Source organism: Malania oleifera, chromosome 9 (genome assembly GCF_029873635.1).
Source record: "Malania oleifera isolate guangnan ecotype guangnan chromosome 9, ASM2987363v1, whole genome shotgun sequence".
NCBI lineage: Eukaryota > Viridiplantae > Streptophyta > Magnoliopsida > Santalales > Ximeniaceae > Malania > Malania oleifera.
This window is the reverse complement of record NC_080425.1, coordinates 36988189-37008905: the sequence shown is the minus strand read 5'-3', so window position 1 is coordinate 37008905 and position 20717 is coordinate 36988189. Positions and strand designations below refer to the sequence as shown.

Below are 20717 nucleotides of genomic sequence, written 5' to 3'. Positions count from 1 at the left end.
TCCTATGGACTTACACAACAAGTAGAACCTGCAAGAAGATATCCTAATAAAGGAATATCTTCTGTCCGAGTAGTGCCATGAACCAGATGACTGTGGAGGAGTATGAATAACACATGTACACCTATACTCAATATTTTGGAAATTATATGACATGGAGTGATTATTGTAAACAATATATGTCATCCCAAAATCCCAATGATAGGTATAGGAGAGATGACTTTGAGCCACCAAGAAAGTCCATGTGGTAATAGATCATTAAATGTATGATATTTATTGAAAATGTAATTGTTTAAATTATAATTTGCAGCCTTAAATCATTAAAGGAATAGCTTCAAAACTTTATAATCATTTGAATGTTCTTCACTTCATAGCTTGTTTCGCGATATGCAGTTTAATATCCTACACACTAAAAACTTGTCATATATGCATTTTTTTAATGTATTTTGATACCATATTAAGCATAATCATCTATTTTAATATTTCCTAAAGTTTTATTGTAAATTTCCATCATTTACTATAAATTTCCGCAATTTCTTTAAATTGAAATTGAAATTTCCGTAAATTGAGTTGAGGCCATCGAAATCGAAATTTAAGTCCTAGAATGCAACACATGTCTAGATTTGCCTCAGAGGAAGTACAGTTTAGACCTTTCTACGACCAGAATGTCTGGAGGCTAAATACTCCTACAGACCCTAATGTGAAACTTTCCATAGGTGATGGGCAAGATTTTGAAGATAACATTAATTTAGGAAGTTGATTGGAAAGTTGAAATACTTAACTGTTAACCTTAATATTGTCCTTTATACAACGAATCTTGACACAACTTTGCTTTAATCTAGTTAAAACACAAACTGCACAACTGTCAAAAGTGTCACACCACAAACAAATAACTATTTCTTTGCCAAGTATATGTTTTGATCTCCACGACAGGAACCATTACTAGGTGACTTCTTTTTTTAGAACCTCTGTTTTGCCCTTCAGTCTGATGCAACCTTGATTGTTTTGATTAGACAAAGATAAAACTACAGTGTAATTCTGCATCTTCTTAGGCATTGCCATGTGAAAATATTGTCTGTGTAATTATGTCAGTTAATATGTTACTTTGTATTTCACCGTAATTAAATATTGTTTTTTGCCTATGCTGTATATAATGTGCATAGGCGTTTCCCAAATGCTTCTAACTTTTTTCTGTATCTTCCTGCTTTCCTGACCCTTGTCCTTCCCCAGCTCATCTCACTGTGGTATTGATTTCATAAGCTTGTGTTAGTCGCAAAACTGTTTGAAATTGCATGCTTCTTTTAATCCCTGTTTATTATATTGATTAATGGTCATATTTGGGGTATTTGCAGACAACAGATGCCGAAGTTGAGGATTGCAAGTTAGATGGGAAAATTGATGCAAGCATGTACTTTGATGAAATGTGTCTCGGTGAGGATGACCAACTCTCATGGTTCAATTCCGGGGTAAGAGTTGGTATTGGGATTGGTCTTGGGATGTGCCTTGGGATTGGAATTGGTGTTGGACTGCTTATGCACTCATATCAATCAGCAACCAGAAATTTCAGGAGAAGGTTTTTATAAGCATAAATGTTTTTAATTGGAAAACTATGACTCCCGTGGAATAAGAACAAGGCTAAAAGCAGGAATTTTTCTAGGAGTTTGAAGAATCCCACAAATCTTCCTGAGCAAATGGAAATGTGTGCTTCAGTCTCTTAGGCACAAGCTCTAGTAATTAAAGTGGACTTGTACAGTTTTTTGGTTGGTAAATTGTCATAATGCATGGCTTAGCTGCTGCTCTTTCATCCCCGTATCAGAGTACAGGCCATAAATGTACCATTCAAATAAATGTTGATGCAGGTCTAACATTTCTTTTTCTGTAGGAGCTGTTAATCTATGGAAGATCCTACGCAGGATCAGTGGGATGCTGCTCGTAGGATTCTTCACTATCTCAAAAAGGGTTGTACTGGTAAGGACAGGTGGTCATGGGAATGCTGATATCGCTGTGTACTTCAATGCAGTTTGGGCGTGCTCCACTGAAGTTAAGAGGTCTACTACTGGGTACCGTGGGTGATAATCTTGTCACACAACATAGCAAGAGGCAAACTAGGTGATAATCTTGTCACACAACATAGCAAGAGGCAAACTACTTTTGCAAGATCAAATACTGAAATGGAGTATTTAGTTGTAGCTTATAAGGTCAGTGAGTTAATGTATCACGTGTCTTATGAGTTAGGTCTCTCCTGTTCGAGTTTGTTTTCCTATGAAAAGATCTATAGGCGTGTATTGTGATAGATCATATTAAATTTCCAGCTATCTGGTATTTCATGAGATAAAGCACATTTAGTTATGTGAATTGTTAGGGATGCTGTGATAGAGAAGATTGAGCTTTTTTCTCAGCTCATGTAATTAGTAGGGAGATGTTTATTAAGGCTTTGTTCTTTCATCATTGTAGTACCAAGTTGGGATTGGGTAAATATTTAAATATTTATACAGCCCCAGCTTTAGGGGAGTGTTAGTGGACCCAGCATATGGAATTTTATATTATAATTTTCTTGCTTCTGACATATTTTTGTCATAAATATTTCATGTCGACAGATTACCACTTTACCACAAGGTTAAGCTCTTAAGTTGTGGGCCAACAAAGTATATCAAGCCATAACACTCTCCCGCACATGCACCCAATTGCACATGGAGAGAAAAACACACAATAAATGATGCCTGTTGCAGGGAATAAAATAGTTCTTGACAAACAAACAATAAACAAAGGCAACAAGACTAGAACCGAGGGCCTCCTCCAAAAGATGACTCTGATACCATGTTAGATTGCCACTTTACCTAAAAGCTTAAGCTCTTGGGTTGTGGGCTAACAATGTATATCAAGCCTTAACACATTTATTATGTGACTCGGCATGTGGAGGTAATTCTCTCCCGGCAGAAACTTCCCTCCCACTTTCTCCTATCTCTTCTCTCATTTTGATTATCCCTAATTCTCGTATTATATAAATAATTAGCTATGGCATACCATTATTCCCATCACTTTCAAGTGTAATATATTAAGGTCTTGAAACAAATATATTTTTGCATGAAATGATCCTTTGTTTAAATTTATACTGTTGGCTCTTCTTGCTTCTCCCGCTTAAACTTGAGTCATCCACTTATATTTATCTGAAGATTTTTTTTCCGCTTCCTTTACAATGCATCAAATTTCAGATCTGGTGTCTAGTTGCTGCAGCAGGTATAAACACGTACCTTGCAGGAATTTGCAGCAATAAAAGTACTGGATTGCAGTAGGGTACAATGAGATTGCAGTTGGAAGTTGACATGTGTTTCTTGGTTTAATAGACCAGAGAATGATTCCATATTAATATTAGCAAATTGCTTTTGAGGATTCATGAAATTGCTAGGGTCACAACAGCCCTAAAATCCTAGCCCCTCACAACATTCAAGACCTTTAGAACAACTAAATATAGGGACACAATAACAGTTTTAAAATAAATAAAAAAAAAATAAATAAAATAAAAACCAAAAGAACACAGGCAAACAAACTGAATTAAGGCTAAACTCACGCTCCCTATGGTCTAAAGTAAACAGACAAAAGGCCCACATGGCTTTAGGAGGCTTCTCAGATGCTCCTGCATCACCTTTATTCTTCTACTTAAATTTGTCAATGTGCCCCATCTTCTGCTTTATTTTTTCAACATAGTTTTGGAGAAATATGTTCTCTCCATCAAAAATATGATTCTTGATCAATGCTGAAGACCACATATAAATCCTACCTAGACCACACCCAAACCCACACCCACCCAACCACACACACATGCGCAATCATATATATCAATTTATGTATATATCTATGTGTGTGCGTGTGAATATTGTTCTGGTGTACAAAGTTTTAAATAGTCTTAAACAGGATGAAAATGCAGTAGCACTTTTTATATGGTTCCACAGCATATTAACATGGCTGGTCTAGCTGCTTGCGCAATGTTCAATCTGACCAATTTTTAGATTTCTAAAAATCAAAAATTGAAGATTAAGTTACACTAGAAATCCACTTTTCTATATTCATCCATGGTCCTTTACTCATACGAAGTATTAATTCAATTCAAAAAGAAAATTAAGTTCTACTGTTATCCAAATTGCAATATCTAATTAGCATTGTGCATATATATTTGCATCCAAATCAGTTGTAAATGCTTCCAAATTCTTTTTTCCATAAAAATGCAATATTTCCTTTGTCTTTCTACATTCCTATAGCACTTCTTTAGTTTATTCCCCTCCTAAAGAAAATACTAAACCGAAATTCACCCCCCCCCCCCCCCCCCCAAAACCCTTATTTTAGGAAATCCCAAAAATTGGCGAACAATGGAAAATCAAAAACTTTCAGCAAACTCAAAATTCTAATGAGAAACTGGAAACATGTAATAGTTCAACTAATAAAATTGATGACAGATGTGTGTGCACATTGTATGTGGTAGAAGCATACCCAATCAAGCAGCATGACGTCATCATCATTTGCAAGCCGAGCAAGATCAAAAGCCCTCTGCCCAGTGATGAGCTCAAGTAGCATGACCCCATACCCAAAAACGTCAGTCTTTTCTGAAGACTTCCCTGTGGACAGGTACTCGGGGGCAATATGCCCAATTGTTCCACGCACAGCAGTGGTCACATGAGTATCCTTGTAGTCCATAAGTTTAGCCAGCCCAAAATCTCCAACAACTGCTTCGAACTCCTCATCCAACAGTATATTTGCAGCTTTCACATCACGATGAATAATCTTAGGGTCACAGTGATCATGCAAATAAGCAAGCCCCCTGGCAGATCCCAAAGCAATATGTTTCCGTATTTTCCAATCTAGTGGAGGTTGTGTGTCGAGACGCTCTACAATAATGCAAAATATAAATCAATAAAAAAAAATCATTAGAGATTTCGGTAGGCCGTAAGGTACATGTTGTGAATCTCATACTTGAAGATCCCAATAAATTCTTTTTCAAAGGTAATCAAAATTCCAGAGCTTGGCCAAATTCAATATATTCCAGAAAAAAATATATTCCACAGCTTTTGACAAAATCTCTCCCTTAATTCTGAGAACGGAGACAATTTAGCTCCTTAATTGTTAATGTGAGCAATGTTCCAACTTATTTCTGGTCACTAAACAACGTCCTCTCCCCAAGCTCAAGATAACTAGAATTGCACACATACACAACTTGTGTCCAGCAAGCGCCAACATACAACGCATAAAAGCCCTAAAAGAGATCATTTTTGCTTCATTTACAAAAAAATGGCAGGGAAAGTAAGAGGGGGTACAATCAAAACTTCACTACCCTCGGTCCCTCCCTAGGAATTGAAATTTTAGCATCCCAACATCATGTTTTTTTCCTGTTTTTTTTTGGGGGGGTGGGGGGGTGGTGGGAGAGTGAGACAGGACAAAATGAAATTAGGAATATAAGAATTCCTGTTTTAATTATACTGTTAGTGTAAACATATCTTTTCAAAAATTTTTATGCTCTGTTGGTAACTCCAAGACACGTAATATGTGAACAATTTAGATCACCTTTTTATGTTTTTTTCCCTTCTTGTTTTCATGACAGTAAACAACATTGGCGTTGATCAAAGTAAAGGGTTAAACTTAAAAATTGCAGCCACCTCAAGACTTAAGAGGGAAACATCTGTCAAAAACAAACAATTCCAAATAAGCCAACAACATGTTAGGTTTTGTTTTCAACCAGAAGAAAAAATTGATATCATATCGACAATAGAAACCTCAGGTAAACTTTCTAATTCGATAGTATAAATAAAAGACAAACCAACTTGTGGATGGAACAATAGCATTAAGGCAATTGTGAATACATTTATTTAGAAAATAAAAAATTAAAATGCAAAGGAAAGAATGAAGAGGCCAATAAGAAGCACCTCTTAAGCATGATGCAACACTTCCGTTAACCATAAAGGGATAGACAAGCAAGCGTTCTGTTGGTGTCATGCAAAAGCCTTGTAGTCGAAGAAGATTCCGGTGCACAGCCATGCTGATCATCTCTACTTCTGTTTGGAACTGCAGTTCACCCCCCTGAGTACGCTCCTCTTTTAGCCTTTTTACTGCCACTAAGGAACCATCAGCTAAGCGCCCTTTGTAAACCTTACCAAATCCCCCTCTGCCCAGGATGTTTCTATTGCTAAAATAATCTGTTGCAACTTGAAGCTCACGCAAAGAAAATCTTTTCAGCTGTCCTAGATGAACTTCTGGATCCTCTTCAGCTGGAAAGAAAAAGAAAACAAGTTACAAGTGAAATACATCCCATACATTAAAATTTAAAAAAAAAAAAAAAGCAACAAATATTTTGTTAAATGTACTACCAGGCACATCAAAGAAATGATCCTGTGGCTTCCTTCGTCTCCACAAAGCAAGTGCAATTGCAGGGGCAGCAAATAATAGAGCAGCACCAGAAGCAACAACTCCTGCAATTGCTCCAGTGACATTGTTCCCTGCAAATGGCAATAGATACATTATTTAATTAGTCTATAAAGGGCAGCACAGTGCATAAAAGGTTCCCACCAAAGCAAAGCATAGAAAAGATCAGATGCATTGAACCCTGCACGCACAGAATCAAAAGAAGAATCCTTCAACATTGTGTCCTAAACTAAAGGAAATCCGCAAGATAAAAATCTTCCTTTTGCCATGGCAATTAAATTGAGCAATAGATAAGTTCTAACAAGGCAGACTGACCCTTGAAAATTTTGTTCCTAATTGCAGAAAGTGAAAGACAAGCCTGTCCCACGTCATAACAAGGCTGACACTAGAACTTTTTCCAATTTGTATCACTTCAAATCACTAGCATAAAGGACCAGTCGTTTGACAAGGCCTATATATATATAAAGCAAAAACTTAAATAGAATTCATTGTGCATGGCCCAAATGTGATTGAGCTGAGTGCATGAGATGTCAAATGAACCCTATCCACTTATTCAGCATTGCTTCTGAAGACACTGATCACCAGTGAAATTTCTTCATGCTCATTTTCCATGAAGCAAAAGTAGAAGAATTACAAAGATGGACAAATCATCAAGTGTTAAGATCAACAATTATTTTACATGCAAAAAAGGGTCTAGAACAGGCAAGATTTACCTCAGAAACATGAAAGGATATGAAGTCCCAAAGAAAGAAAGAAAAGTTAATAAAGAAAATAAAAGGAAGATTGAAGGAACGAAAGGACAGCAAAAAAAAAAAATGCCAATGCTTGTACAGCCAAGAACCCAACCACAAGTAACTAGAGGGATTATGAAAGTCTTTGGGGGGGGGGGGGGTCACAAACAAGACAAAAGATGCACAAAATGAATTAACAAAATCATAATAAGTATGAGTGTGCCTGGCAAGGGGTTTAAAACCCAACAAATTACCCTCGGACAAATGAAGGGATATTTAAGTTCAAGCAATCAACTAGGATACTGAGAATGAGGGTGAAATGAGAGTAGAGTTGGAAAACAACCATTTTGAAATATTGAATATAGTCAAGAGCACTTTTCATTTCATATATTTTATTTATTTATATGAAACAAATTACATTCTAGATGTCTACATGTAGACGTGTACAAACACAAACAATAAAATTTATGTGTGCATATCTATATGTAGTTTCTTTATTGTACAACAACAACAACAACTACAAAACCAAGCCTTAAGTCCCACTAGATGGCTTCGGCTATATGAATCTTTTTCCGTCAACTTATGCGATAATGGACCATTTATTTTGACAAATTTAGGGCTATTAAATCCTTATTCACTATCTCATTCCAAGTTATTTTAGGTCTACCCCTACCCCTTCTACTACCCGCCACAGTAACTAACTCGCTCTTCCTCAGTGGTGCACTATGTGACCTACGTTGCAAGTACCCAAACCATCTAAGTCGTCCCTCCCTTATCTTATCTTCTATAGGAGCTACACCTAACTTATTGCGAATATGTTCATTCCTTATCTTTCGGTGCTATACCACTCATTGATCTAAGCATTCTCATCTCGAAAACTTTTACATTTTGGTTATTCTATTTTTTCATAACCCAACATTCTGATCCATATAGCATAGTTGGTCTTATAACCGTCCTGTAAAACTTCCCTTTTAGTTTTAAGGGTATTCTATGATCACAAAGCACGCTTGAAGCACTTCCACATTTTACCTAACCTACTTTGACTCTATGCATCACATCATCTTCAATTTCTCCTTCAACTTTGCATAATAGATCCAAGGTATCGAAATCTACAAGTGCTATACATTTCTTCATCGTCAAGTTTAATTTTATCTCCAATATTCCTCCTACCATTATTGAAATTACACTTCGTATATTTCGCCTTATTTCTACTTATCCTAAAGCCTCTAGATTCCAAAGCTTCTCTACATAATTCTAACATAGCCTCTACTCTACCCCTAATTTCATCAATCAATGCAATATCATCTGCAAACAATATACACCACGGCAGCACATTTTGAATGTTCTTAGTCACTTGGTCCATCACTAAAGCAAAAAGATAAAAGTTCAAAGCAAATCCTTAATGTACACCTATGGTGATTGGAAATTCTCTAGTTTCTCCATCTATAATCCTTACACTAGTCATTACTCAATCATACATATCCTTAATGACATTACTATACCTACTACATACACCTTTTTTTTCCTAAAACCCACCATAAAACTTCTCTAGGTGCCCTATCATATGCTTTCTCTAAGTCAATAAATACCATATGCAAGTCCCTCTTCTTTTCCCTAAACTTTTTAATTAATCTTCTTAAAAGATACATAGCTTCTGTGGTAGATCTTCTAAGCATAAAACCAAATTGAATTTCTAATACCTTTGTTTCTAGCCTTATTCTTTATTCAACTACCCTTTCTGACAGTTTCATTGTATGACTCATAAGTTTAATTCCACAATAGTTATTACAATTTTGAATATCTCCTTTATTTTTGTATATAGGTATTAAAGTTCGTTTCCTCCATTCATCTTGACATTTTCTTAGTTTTTATAATCGTGTTAAATAAATTAGTTAACCATATAATTATGTTATCACCTAAGCATTTCAAACATCAATTGGGATGTTATCTGGTCCTATACCTTTTCCATTTTTCATCTTTTTTAGTGCAAACTCAACTTCATTAACTCTAATTTTGCGAATAAATCTCATATTTTAGTCTTTTCCTCATTTGTCATTTCTAAGTTTAAGCCTTCTATTTGGTTTTCATTAAATAACTTACTAAAGTAACTTCGCCATCTATCTTTTATGTCTTCGTCCATAACCAAGACAATGTCATCCTCACTTTTTATATATTTTGCATTTCCTAAGTCCTTACTCTTCCTTTCTCTAGCTTTAACAAGTTTAAATACATCTTTTTCTCCTTCTTTTGTATCTAGTCTATCATACAAACTATTAAATGATCTGCGTTTAGCTTCACTAATGATCTTTTTTAAATCTATTCTCGCCTCTTTATACTTTTCAAAGTTATCCATGTTTCTACATTTTTGCCATGTTTTATATCAATTTCTTTTTTTTTTATTACGGCCTTTTAGACATCTTTATCCCACCACCAACTTTCTTTGTTATTTATGAATCTTCCCCTTGATTCACCTAAAATCTCTTTTGCTATCTATTTAATAGAGCTAGCTAATCTACTCCTAAAAAGTATTTGTATCAATCCCATCCTCTATAGTCCACAATCCCCATCTCTGATCATTTTATCTTTAAATTTTATTATATTTTCTCCCTTTAGGTTCCACCACCTAGTTCTCTTACACTAGTGTATTTTATATTTTTATCCTTTTTCTTTCATTTTTTAATACATATATCTAACACTAAGACTATGTTGTGTGGTTAGACTTTCACCTGGAATAACTTTACAATCCTTACATGATAAACGATCTACCCTCCTAGTTAAAAAAAAAAAAATCTATTTGACTTCTATTTTGTCCACTTTTAAAGGTTATTAAGTGTTATTTGTATTCTTAAATTAAGTATTCATTATAAAATAATCATATGACATAGCAAAGTCTAAGACCATATCCCCAAACTCATTTTTGTCTCCTTATCCATATCCACTATGCATCCTCTCATAACCTTTATTACCCCTTCCAACGTGTCCATTCAGATCTCCTCCTTTGAATATTTTCTCAGTCCCTGGTATGCCTTGTATAATACTATCCATATCTTTCCAAAATTGTCTCTTAAGACTTTCTGCTAAGCCTACTTGAGGAGCATAAGCACTAATGATATTTATTATCTCTTTGCCTAATACCATCTTGATTTATATAATTCTATCCCCTACTCTGTTTACATCAATAACCCTATCTTTTACGTTTTTGTCTACAATAATTCCTACTCCATTCTTATTTTTTTCTTTCCAATGTACCAAAGGTTAAATCCTAATTTATCAATTTCTCTAGTTTTCTCCCCCACCCACTTAGTTTCTTTAAGCAAATTGTATTTATTTTTCTTCTAATCATTGTGTCCACAATTTCCATGCTTTTACCCATAAGTGTCCCTATATTCCAAGTTGCTAATCTAATCTTAGTTTCTTGAACTAACTTCTTTACCTACCCACGTTCAAAATGATGTAGAAACCCTCGCATATTTGACACCATACCTAGGCACCGACACGGTGCGTCGCTTCAAGGCAACAACCTAGCCCACCCTCGCCCACTTTTCGCTACACCTGGATGGTACAAGTGCAACACATCACTCATAGGGGACGCCCCAACAAATATTCGGAAAGGATTCATATCATAGTGATCTGACAAATTTTACGCTAGCTGTCAGCTACCTAACACAACCCTCCTCCTTTACCCGAGCTTGGGTCCAACTATGTGTGAAAAAATTAGGACATTAAGTGCATCACAGGAAAAGTTGTATTTTCTTTATTGTGCTTGCATAAATACATGGTAATTTATCCTATACCATTACGGTTACAAGTGATTCTGCAGCCCAATGGTGAGAAAACTGAATCTAACTATTAAATTATTGAGTAAAATGGAAGACCTCTCCACAATGATGGGTCTCTCCCTCTATTTACAATATATGTCAAGTACATAACAGTGACCAAAATAAAATACCCTTACTAACTCACACTTATGAACAAAACACTAACACATACTAATAATACTAAATGACCAAAATAATAGTCCCCTTCAAGCTAGAGAATAGACATCATATGATCCTAGCTTGTTACAAATGAATTTAACACAAACACTCCCCGAGGCTTTAGTGAATAAATCAGCTAGCTGCAAATCAGACCTCACTTATGTAATGAGCTTCTACAATAGTTTCTCCCCAACAAAGGGGCAATCAACTTCAATGTGTTTTGTCTGCCCATGGAATATTGGGTTGGGCGCAATATGAATAGCAGCTTTGTTATGACACATCAACTCCTTAGGCCAAAAATGTGGAAAACAGAGTTCTTCCAATATTTTCTTCAACCAAACAAGTTCACTCATATTGTGAGCCGCGACCCTATACTTCGATTCAACACTTGACCTAGCCACCATAGTTGGGTTTCTTACTCTTCCAAGAAACCAAATTACCCCCAATAAATATACAATATCAAGTTGTATATCTCCTATTAGAAAGTGCCTTAGCCCAAATTGCATCCATATATCCTTGAATATAAGTGTCACCTCGATCCTGATATAAGTGATCTCACTAGGTGTGCCTTTGAGATATCTCATGATGTGAATTACTACATCCTAATGACTTTTCTTGGACAATCAAGAAATTGACTCACAACACTTGTTGCGATTTGTGAAAGATATATTTCGTCAAGTGACTTTGAAATAATCCAACTTTCCAACAAGTCTCTAATACTATCTTGGGTCAAGCAACAAATCACTCATATTTAGCACTTACTATTAGGATCCATGGTTGTGGTCTCATTAAAAGATCAAGAACATACTTCCTCCATGACAAGAGGGTTCCCATACGAAATCTTGATACTTATATACCCAAGAACTACTTAAATGGTCCCAAATCTTTGGTCTAAAACTTCATGTATAGGAAATGCTTGAGGCCCTGGATACCTTGATCATCTTTGTTGAAAATCACAATATCATCCAAATACACAATAGGAGAATCCTTCAGGATGGAGTATGAAAATAAAATACAAAGTAATCTACTACACTGTCTAAGTCCAGCCTCAAGTACTACAGCACTAAAGCAACCATACCATGCTCTATGAGATTGTTTTAAACCATACAATGATTTCTTGAGCCAACACACTAAGCCTAACTCCCTCCTAAGCAACAAATCCAAGGGATTGCTCCATATAGATCTCCTTCTTAAGATCATCATGTAGTAAACCATTCTTCATATCTAATTGAAGTAAACGCCAGTGTCAAGTAGTGGCTAAGGAGACGAACAAACATACTAAGGCAAGTTTGGCAATCAGAGAGATTGTGTGTCAATAATCCAAACCATACACCTACGTACATCCCTTAGCAACAAGGTGGGCCTTCAAATGAGCCACAAAACCATTTGGACTGACTCCGACATTGTACACCCAGTGACAACTAACTACAGACTAATCAAGAGATAAAGCATGAAAGGAATAACCACCCGTTTATTGACTTGGGAAGCAAAGGGAACACGATGATGTTTTTCCAATTGACAAGACTCACCCAAAATTAGAAACAAAACTCAGTAGGAACTAACTGTTTCAACTTGTCCAATGAAAGATGAAGAAGGTGACAATGGATTTGAAGTAGTGTAGCAGTGACTGTACAGGCAACAAGAGGAGATATCAGATGACATATAGACATTAAGATGACATTTTTGAGCAAAAGATGCAATGTGATGAGATACTTGTTGGGATGATTGATACCTCAAAAAAACCTTGGAATACTCCTTTGAGACATTATTGTACATTGTTCACTCAAACAGGTGACTAATACAGGAAACGAATTTTTGGATTTTGGAAGTCTATCCCAAAATATGCAGAGCCTCAATACAATAGCAAATCAGAAATACAAAATGAACAACATCCTCCTAGAATTCATGGACTCCACCCCAACACACAATGTTTGACAACTCGACAAATTACTAGCACATGATGAACAAGATAAAAACAACTCACAAAAAAAGCAATATCACTGTTTCAGGCCTCAATGAACAAATAAACATTGACCAACAGCTTTAGGCATTAGCAAACAAAATCATTCCTGGAATGCTGCACATGAGCACCTAAAAAAATGATATCTTTGGACAAAAAAAAAATGACAAACTTGGTATTATGGTGTAAGGGAGGGTTCAAGACATTTGGGAGGAATTCGGAGCAAAAAGGATGCTCAAAACCCTCTCATGCGCCAGCATGTGGGGTCTGCACTGCCAGCTTTTGGCCGGCATGTGCGGTGTGTGGAGGCTTCTCTGGTTGTGAAATTTTGCGGGTAGCAGATGGCAGGTTTTGTATCTTGCAATATGGTTAGTTTGGCAAAATATGAAGCATTTCTTGAGTTTTTCGAAGAGGACAGCAGCGTTCACAATGTTTCCGGAAACTCCTGAACCTGCTCCTCGACTTTGGTGATGCTGATGATCCATTTACAGCCGCAGGTTTGCAAGAGATTATGTTGTTCAGGGTTTTGTTTAGTGGCGGTTAGGGTTTAGGTCAGGTCTTGCTCTAATACCACGTTAAATTATTGAGTAAAATGGAAGACCTGTCCACAATGATAGGTCTCTCCTTCTATTTATAATATATGTCAAGTACATACCAATGATCAAAATAACCTTACTATCTCACACTTACAAACATAAACAAACACATACTAATAATACTAAATGACAAAAATAACCACTAACACTTAACATAGATGCTTTAAGGTAGGTTTGAATACCGCAAATTCTAGATTTGAATCCATGAATTTCAAGCAGATTGAACATGCTCAAACCCGTGGATAGTCCAACAATAGAATTTAAGTTAGATGAACCCTAATCAAATGCATGATTTGCAGTTAACCATTACTTTCCAAGCATTAACTAATATATTTAACCTGTCTTACGAAGAAATTAATGTTCTCAAGATAATAAACACAAGGGTGCAATCAAATTTCAGATGTGGTGCACGGGGCTAGGATGAAATCAAAGCAGGAGATTGAGGCTAAAAAGAGAATAAGGCAAAGATTGACGGGGAAAATGAAATGAACTCAACATTGAAAAAGATAGGAGTGAAAGATGATATCAACGAAGGAGAATAATGAGAAAATTCTGCAGGAAATTAATAAAAAACAATAAATATTAAGGAAAAAAACATGCATCAGCAAACTGGGACTTCATCCTCATGACTCTCAAAGAAATTGGCAGCCTGAAAATTTTATCTCTTGGGTGAAAGCTTGCAACTCCACTACCAGTTTACCCTCTGTATTAATGACTAGGTTGAGGGGTACTTCAAAGGCAAGAAAGGGATTAGGCAAGGTGACCCTCTTTCGCCTTATTTGTTTGTTTAATAATGTATTTACAAGGAAACTCCATTTGGGTGCCTAAAAGGGACTTCATATTCCATAGAAAATGCCAAAGGATTGAGCTCACAAACCTCTGTTTTGCAGATGACTTAATCTTCCTCTAATGGCAGCTCAGACTCTGCAGCATGGATCAAGAAATGCCCTTTCTCTATTGCATTCTCTCTCTGCACTCCAGATCAATCATTCCAAATCTGAGGTATTTACCTCAGCCATAAACCACCTGAAAAAGAGGAAATCTTGCCAATCCTTGAAGTAAAATAAGACTGCCTGTCTGTCAAATATTTAGGACTTCCACTAGTAACTACAAGGGATAATAGAATTGACTGCTAGGTATTTCTAGAGAACATTTCTGGCAGAATAAACAGTGGACTTGTAAGTTCTGCTTATGCAGGTAGACTGCAACTCATCAAACTGGGGCTCAACTCTCTGCTTACCCAAGTCAGTTGTTAAGGAGCTTAATAATAAGATTAAAGCATTTCTTTGGCAAGGAAATCACTGGAAAACTACCAGCTGCAAAGTTAAATGGGCAAAGGTCTGTAAACCATACTCAGAAGGAGGGCTAAACATCTACAACATCTCTAAATGGAATGAAGCAAATGCTCTGAAATTGTTGTGGGCTGTCATTACCAGAAAAAATTCCCCCTGAATTGCCCAGATCTTTGCCTACAAGCTCAGAAACATATGCATATGGACCATAAAACCCCCTCCTATGTGCACCTCTACTTTGGAAGGCCATTTTAAAAGCCAGGAATGCAATGTATCCCTGTGTGACGCCCGAAATCAACAATGGAAGAAATAATTTTTCTCTTCTATGACAACTGGCATGACAGGAGTCCCTTGACTCATAGCTTTGGCCTTCAACTATCTTCCGACCTGGGTCTCCCTTCAAATGCAACAGTTGGTGATATCATTAGCAACGGGGACTCGAAAAGACCAAGGAGAACTCTTAGATTGGCCAGTTTCATTAGACCTCATTTCACCCCCCCCCCCCCCCAATCCCCGATCCCAGATGAAGCCAACACAAATAAATGGACTCTCTCAACCAATGGTAAATTTTCCCTCAAAACTGCTTCAAGCTACATTATAGAGAAGGATCTAGAAATTAGCGGGGCAGGCAGTGTCTGGTTCACCTCCAGTAATCCCAAAGCACTCCATCAGTTGGCTTGCAAACAGACTTAACACTCTGGTCAAACTCAATCCTGGGAACACGTCCAATCTGCATCATACCCCCTCTGCTCTCTTTCCGTGGAGGACTGCAGACACCTTTTCTTCAGTTGTACAACTTCTAAGGAAATTTACCAAAGGACCTTTGCCTCTTTGAATATGCCTAGAAGCTTCTCTTGTTGGAATGCAGAGTTGGACTTTATTTCTTCCTCTCCAAAAAGGAAGGATATAAATCTCCACTGGATTGCCATCATTTATCACATATGGAAAGCCCAGAATGGACTGCTTTTTGAGGACTCACCCATCAATGTCAACTCTGTAGTGAACTCTATATTTTTTAAGTAAACTTCATAGAGACTCCTCTCCATAGACTATTGATCTCTTTTCTCCCTGTACAGTGTGTATTTTTTAAGTGAACTTCATAGAGACTCCTCTCCATAGACTGTTGATCTCTTTTCTCCCTGTAGAGTCTGTGTACCCTCCCCCCCCCCAAAAAAAAAAAAATTAATTAGAGGTAATGAAGTCTCTTAAATTTTCCAAAATAAATAAATAAATAAATGAGGAAATTAAGGTAGGAGTGAAATTAATGACAAAAGAACTCATCCTTTTCATGACTAAAATCCTTGTACTAAAATTCTACTAGTCCTAAAAGCATAATGTGGTGTTCATGGTCCTGTTATGAACAAAAATCAGTTTACAGCTTTACCCTTGTGATTTTTGAATTTTTTTTTTTAATTTCATCTGTGCCCTTTAAGTAGTTTTGTCCCTTTGAATTTATAACATTCGAAAACTCTTGGGATGCCTTGCCTAGTCCATAAATAGCTCAGCTGGTCCTATAAGTGAGGTCTGCTAAGTATCCTAGACTAACTGGGATCAAGACAATCACTTATAGACACTAATTTTGCCATTTAAGGAAATCAAAATTTGAAAAATGTTCCAATTGAAAAGTGTTGACATCATATCAGGTATAAAATATATAGAATTTGCCATGTGATTTAGTGATTTCATTTCTTTTCAACTATAGACATGCTACCCTCCATTATTGTCATGATAAAAGTGATGCAAATTTTCCTCCATGTCGCAAAGGAGCCTTTTTGTCATGATTGTGTCAAAATTAATTTTGACGGTATGATTTTCAGTTTAGTTTCCATTGGGTTTATTACAGGATATAATACATGGCAACATTTTTTTTTTTTTCAACTACCAGCCCCATTAAAATCTAGTTTTTTTTTGGATAAAAAACAAGGTATATTAGATTGAGAAAGAGAAGTTACAACCTAAGGGGACAAAAGGTCCACCTGGAAAAATAAAAAATAGAAACAAAACAAAAAATAATAATAAAGATGAAAATTTAAAATAAAAAATAAAAAATAAAAAATCAAACTAAAAAATAAAAAAACCAAAAAGTACTCCAATCCAAGAAAACCCCTTTTCAATCCCTTTCCGTAATAATTCACTGAGCAGTTTAAATTTGCAAGCTCTCTATGACCCTTCTTCACCTTATACTTACCCCAATCAAGCGCACTTCAATTCCACCAGTATCACACATTTTTAAATCCAACTTATCCAATATATTTTGGGCTTCTAAGCCCTTCCTAGAAATCAACTCCACTGGTATAAGTAAAATTCCGTCATTGCACTGCAGTTTATCATCCAATCCTCCGTTCCCAAAATAGGAACTATCCAATCCATCGTTCCCAAAATAGGAACCCCCTCCAATCCTTCCATCGGGGCAGGATGCACATATGATAGATCCCCAAGAACATCACAGGAATCAGAAACATATCCATATTTTTCCCGAATCTCATCCAACAGCAAGCCACCACCACAATCAAATTCGCTGATGTCATCACTATTGTTATCTGAAAAATTTACCTATTTCTTAACCTCCTTCCCTTTGCTAACTCTTGCTATATCCTTCATCTTAGCAAGTGTATCTTCCACAATGCTCAACTCTCCTTCAGAATCTCTCCTTGTAATCTTTGGCTTTATCACACTGAAATGCTCTCTTTCTGCTTCATATAATTTCTTCATTTCCGCACCCATCATCGCAGCCTTTCGGTGAGCATACACCTTATGACCCTTATATTTTCAGAATTAATTCCTGAAACACCAGATTTCCTACCCAATCCAACTTTTTTATTAATCCTGCCAACACCAGCCTCTAATCCCTCTGCAAAACTAGAATCAACAGCCAAGCTGATACTTCTATTATTATCATCATTTTCTTCACAAACTGGTTTCAAAACCAAATTAAAATCATCCTGATTACAATCTGAATGTTTATCCAATATATGCTTATTTTGAAGCGCTGGAGAAAGATTTTGTATTTCATTAACCTCTTGCTGAATACCCACCTCTCCTGTATGTAAATTTTGTCTAGGAAAATGGGCTTGTTCATAAACAGGGTCATTCAAGGGAAGGACCTTAACACCCATATCCTTGCCCTGGGCCTTTTTATAAGACTTCTTCTGAATCCAGAGAAAGGCCCATAGGATTCTTGTCAAAGCAGTAGGCCTGTTCTATTAAATGGCGTTGTTAAAAAAGAAGCAACTCCTTTCTCGTAAACTTGGCTCAAACCCAGGATGAGAACCAGACAATCAGGCCCAGATTTCGTACTCTCATCGTGCCCTTTTGCGTCCCTAGCCACCTCAGTAAGATTAGCAGCAACTGCCAGAACCCTAGTTTCCTGCACCTTATGGACATTCATCGCTGATTGAGCGGCTTTGTAACCTGGTAATGACACCCCAGATTCCTTCAATCGCAAATCAGCCCCACAACTAAGGCATAATTTTTCTGATTGTGGACTACTTGAGCAACCTTCACCAATTTTTCCTTCCATCATGACCCTACTGCACGATCTGGGTACTTAAGTGCTTGCCAGGCCTGCTCCTTCAAAATTGTGGTGAATTCGCAAATTTGCAGAACTCATTCTAGAAGCTTCACCATCCAAATCTTTTTACCTTTCCCCCTCAGCCCTAATTTCAGAAACTTCCCCACCCTTGTCCACCTAATTGCCGTCCAACAAAGGAAGTTTTGCTTGCAAACGATTCTGGGACCCCTTTCCAACTGAAAGAAAGTATGCATACCATCAGTGAGCCAGGAAACTGCCTCCTTCGTGAATTTAATGCACCTATTTCGAGAAACATTATTCTTGGGCACGCAGTAAAAGAGTCTCCCCCTCCTCATCCAATCTCAGATCAAAGGATTTTCCTTCGATCTGCACACAACGCTTTAACATCACCTCCTGCTAACACAGCCATGTTCGTGTTCACATGAGGGTGAGCAAGTTGTTACATGAGAGAAAGAGACACATCCTTCAAAGGCTTAAAGAGGATAAAAGCCTTCAACGGAGCGAAGTCAGGCAACGGATGCTGCACCTCTGCGATGTCCGGCAATGGCTAGGGTTTGAAGGCTGCAATCTTGTAAGTTGTGTAAAGACCCTAATACTTCGATCCTTCAAGAGAGAATTCAGAGAAGATATTCGATTCCACTACAGAGAATATGATGCTTAGACAGAGAAGAGGTTTCGAGCTTAGCCAAGACCGTCGTCAAGAAAGCTTGAGATGTCCGGCGAGCAGGGAGAAAAAGGCTCGAAAAGAGGTTCAATGCGGGTCGCATCAAAGTCCAGTATAATGTCTTAATTATTGACTATGTACTCAATAAAACATTGTCCTTTGAAGCTTGTGGTGATCTTTTATATAGTAATCAGATGTTAGTTGCCATAATAAAAGAAATACATTTGGGAATATCACAAACCAGCACAGTTATCCTTAGACATGCGGAAGTGCACAAATACTATAAAATCAATAAATTAATAAATAAATAAATTGAATATTTGTGTTTATTACACTGTGCTATACCCTTAAATTCTTAATCATTTTCTTTCCATTTATCAAACATCTATATTATTCCACAGCCGAATATTAGCATACAAACAACAATTGTTTCATGTGCAATGCATGTGCAGTAACTAGTTTTGTTAAAAGCATACAAATAATAAACTAGTTAATGAGCTTAGAGTAAATGCTGTTATGGCAGTTACAATAATGGATTTTTTTTTTTACAATTAAAATGGCTGTCTATTATACTGAATTGATCTGCTGTGTGAAATAATCATTGCGACATGGAGCAGGCTAGACTTAGGACTCAGTTGTGTAATTCGCATTTGGTCTTTGATTTTCTGATTCTAAAGCACAGAATTCAGTTATGCATTGTAACCAAATACAGATTATTAGTGTGGAAAGTTGAAATTTTAAATCTTAACAGATAAGAAATGCATGACATTTGTACTCCAAAATGTTGTGATATTTTATTTGCAAGTAGGGATTGTGGCTCCCTTGGGCAAAAAGCCCTTAACCAGCCGAGGGTGTTACCACTTTCTGTAGGTTTAGGCCAAGCTAGAATGGTGCTTGATTGGAATGTTTTGATACTATGTTGAATGTGCTACTTAAAAATTTTTTATGTGATACTAGCTAGCTAAGGGGATTCCACAGGAATAGTGACTATTGTTTACTGACATATTATGGTCATAATACGTATGAATACTTCATAATTTGGGAGAGAAAAAAAACAAAACAAATTGAACCAGGCTAAGTTACAAGTTGAGCTTTTTGTTGCACACCTCACTTTAAAATTTTTAAATTCACTGTGAGTAAAAGAAAGATGCACTAAATAACTTGAGTACTTGCTATTCCTGGATGTAATTCAGGTAGAAGGGCTTGAAAATGGGTACTTCATCATGTCATGATTTTAGTACAATGAATACTTGCTTTAAGAAGATTGAAGAACACTTAATAACCTTCAAAAGTGGACAAAATAAAAGTCAAATAGATTTTTTTTCTTAACTAGGAGGTTAGATCGTTTATCATGTAAGAAATCTAAAGTTACCCCAAGTCAAAGCTTAACCACATAACATAGAGTCTTTTAGTGTTAAACATGTGTATTAAAAAATGGAAGAGAGGATAAAATAAATCAGTGCAAGGTGGTGGAACCTAAAAGGAGAAAATATAATAAAATTTAAAGATAAAATGGTCAAAGATGGTGATTGGACCATAAAGGATGGTGAAGACACAAAC

The 20717-nt window shown here is 36.5% G+C and overlaps 1 protein-coding gene across 2 annotated transcripts in view; it reads right to left on the bottom strand.

Annotated features, from left to right (window-relative positions):
* LOC131164254 (BRASSINOSTEROID INSENSITIVE 1-associated receptor kinase 1-like) overlaps positions 1–20717 on the bottom strand; it is an 83087-nt gene that overhangs the window by 10511 nt on the left and 51859 nt on the right. For both annotated transcript variants that reach the window (XM_058121303.1, XM_058121304.1), the window contains 3 exons: positions 6351–6479; positions 5910–6251; positions 4483–4877 (listed from right to left, as the gene is read on the bottom strand). In XM_058121303.1, the coding sequence (XP_057977286.1) occupies positions 4483–4877; positions 5910–6251; positions 6351–6479 (866 nt within the window). The remainder of the gene's footprint in view (positions 1–4482; positions 4878–5909; positions 6252–6350; positions 6480–20717) is intronic.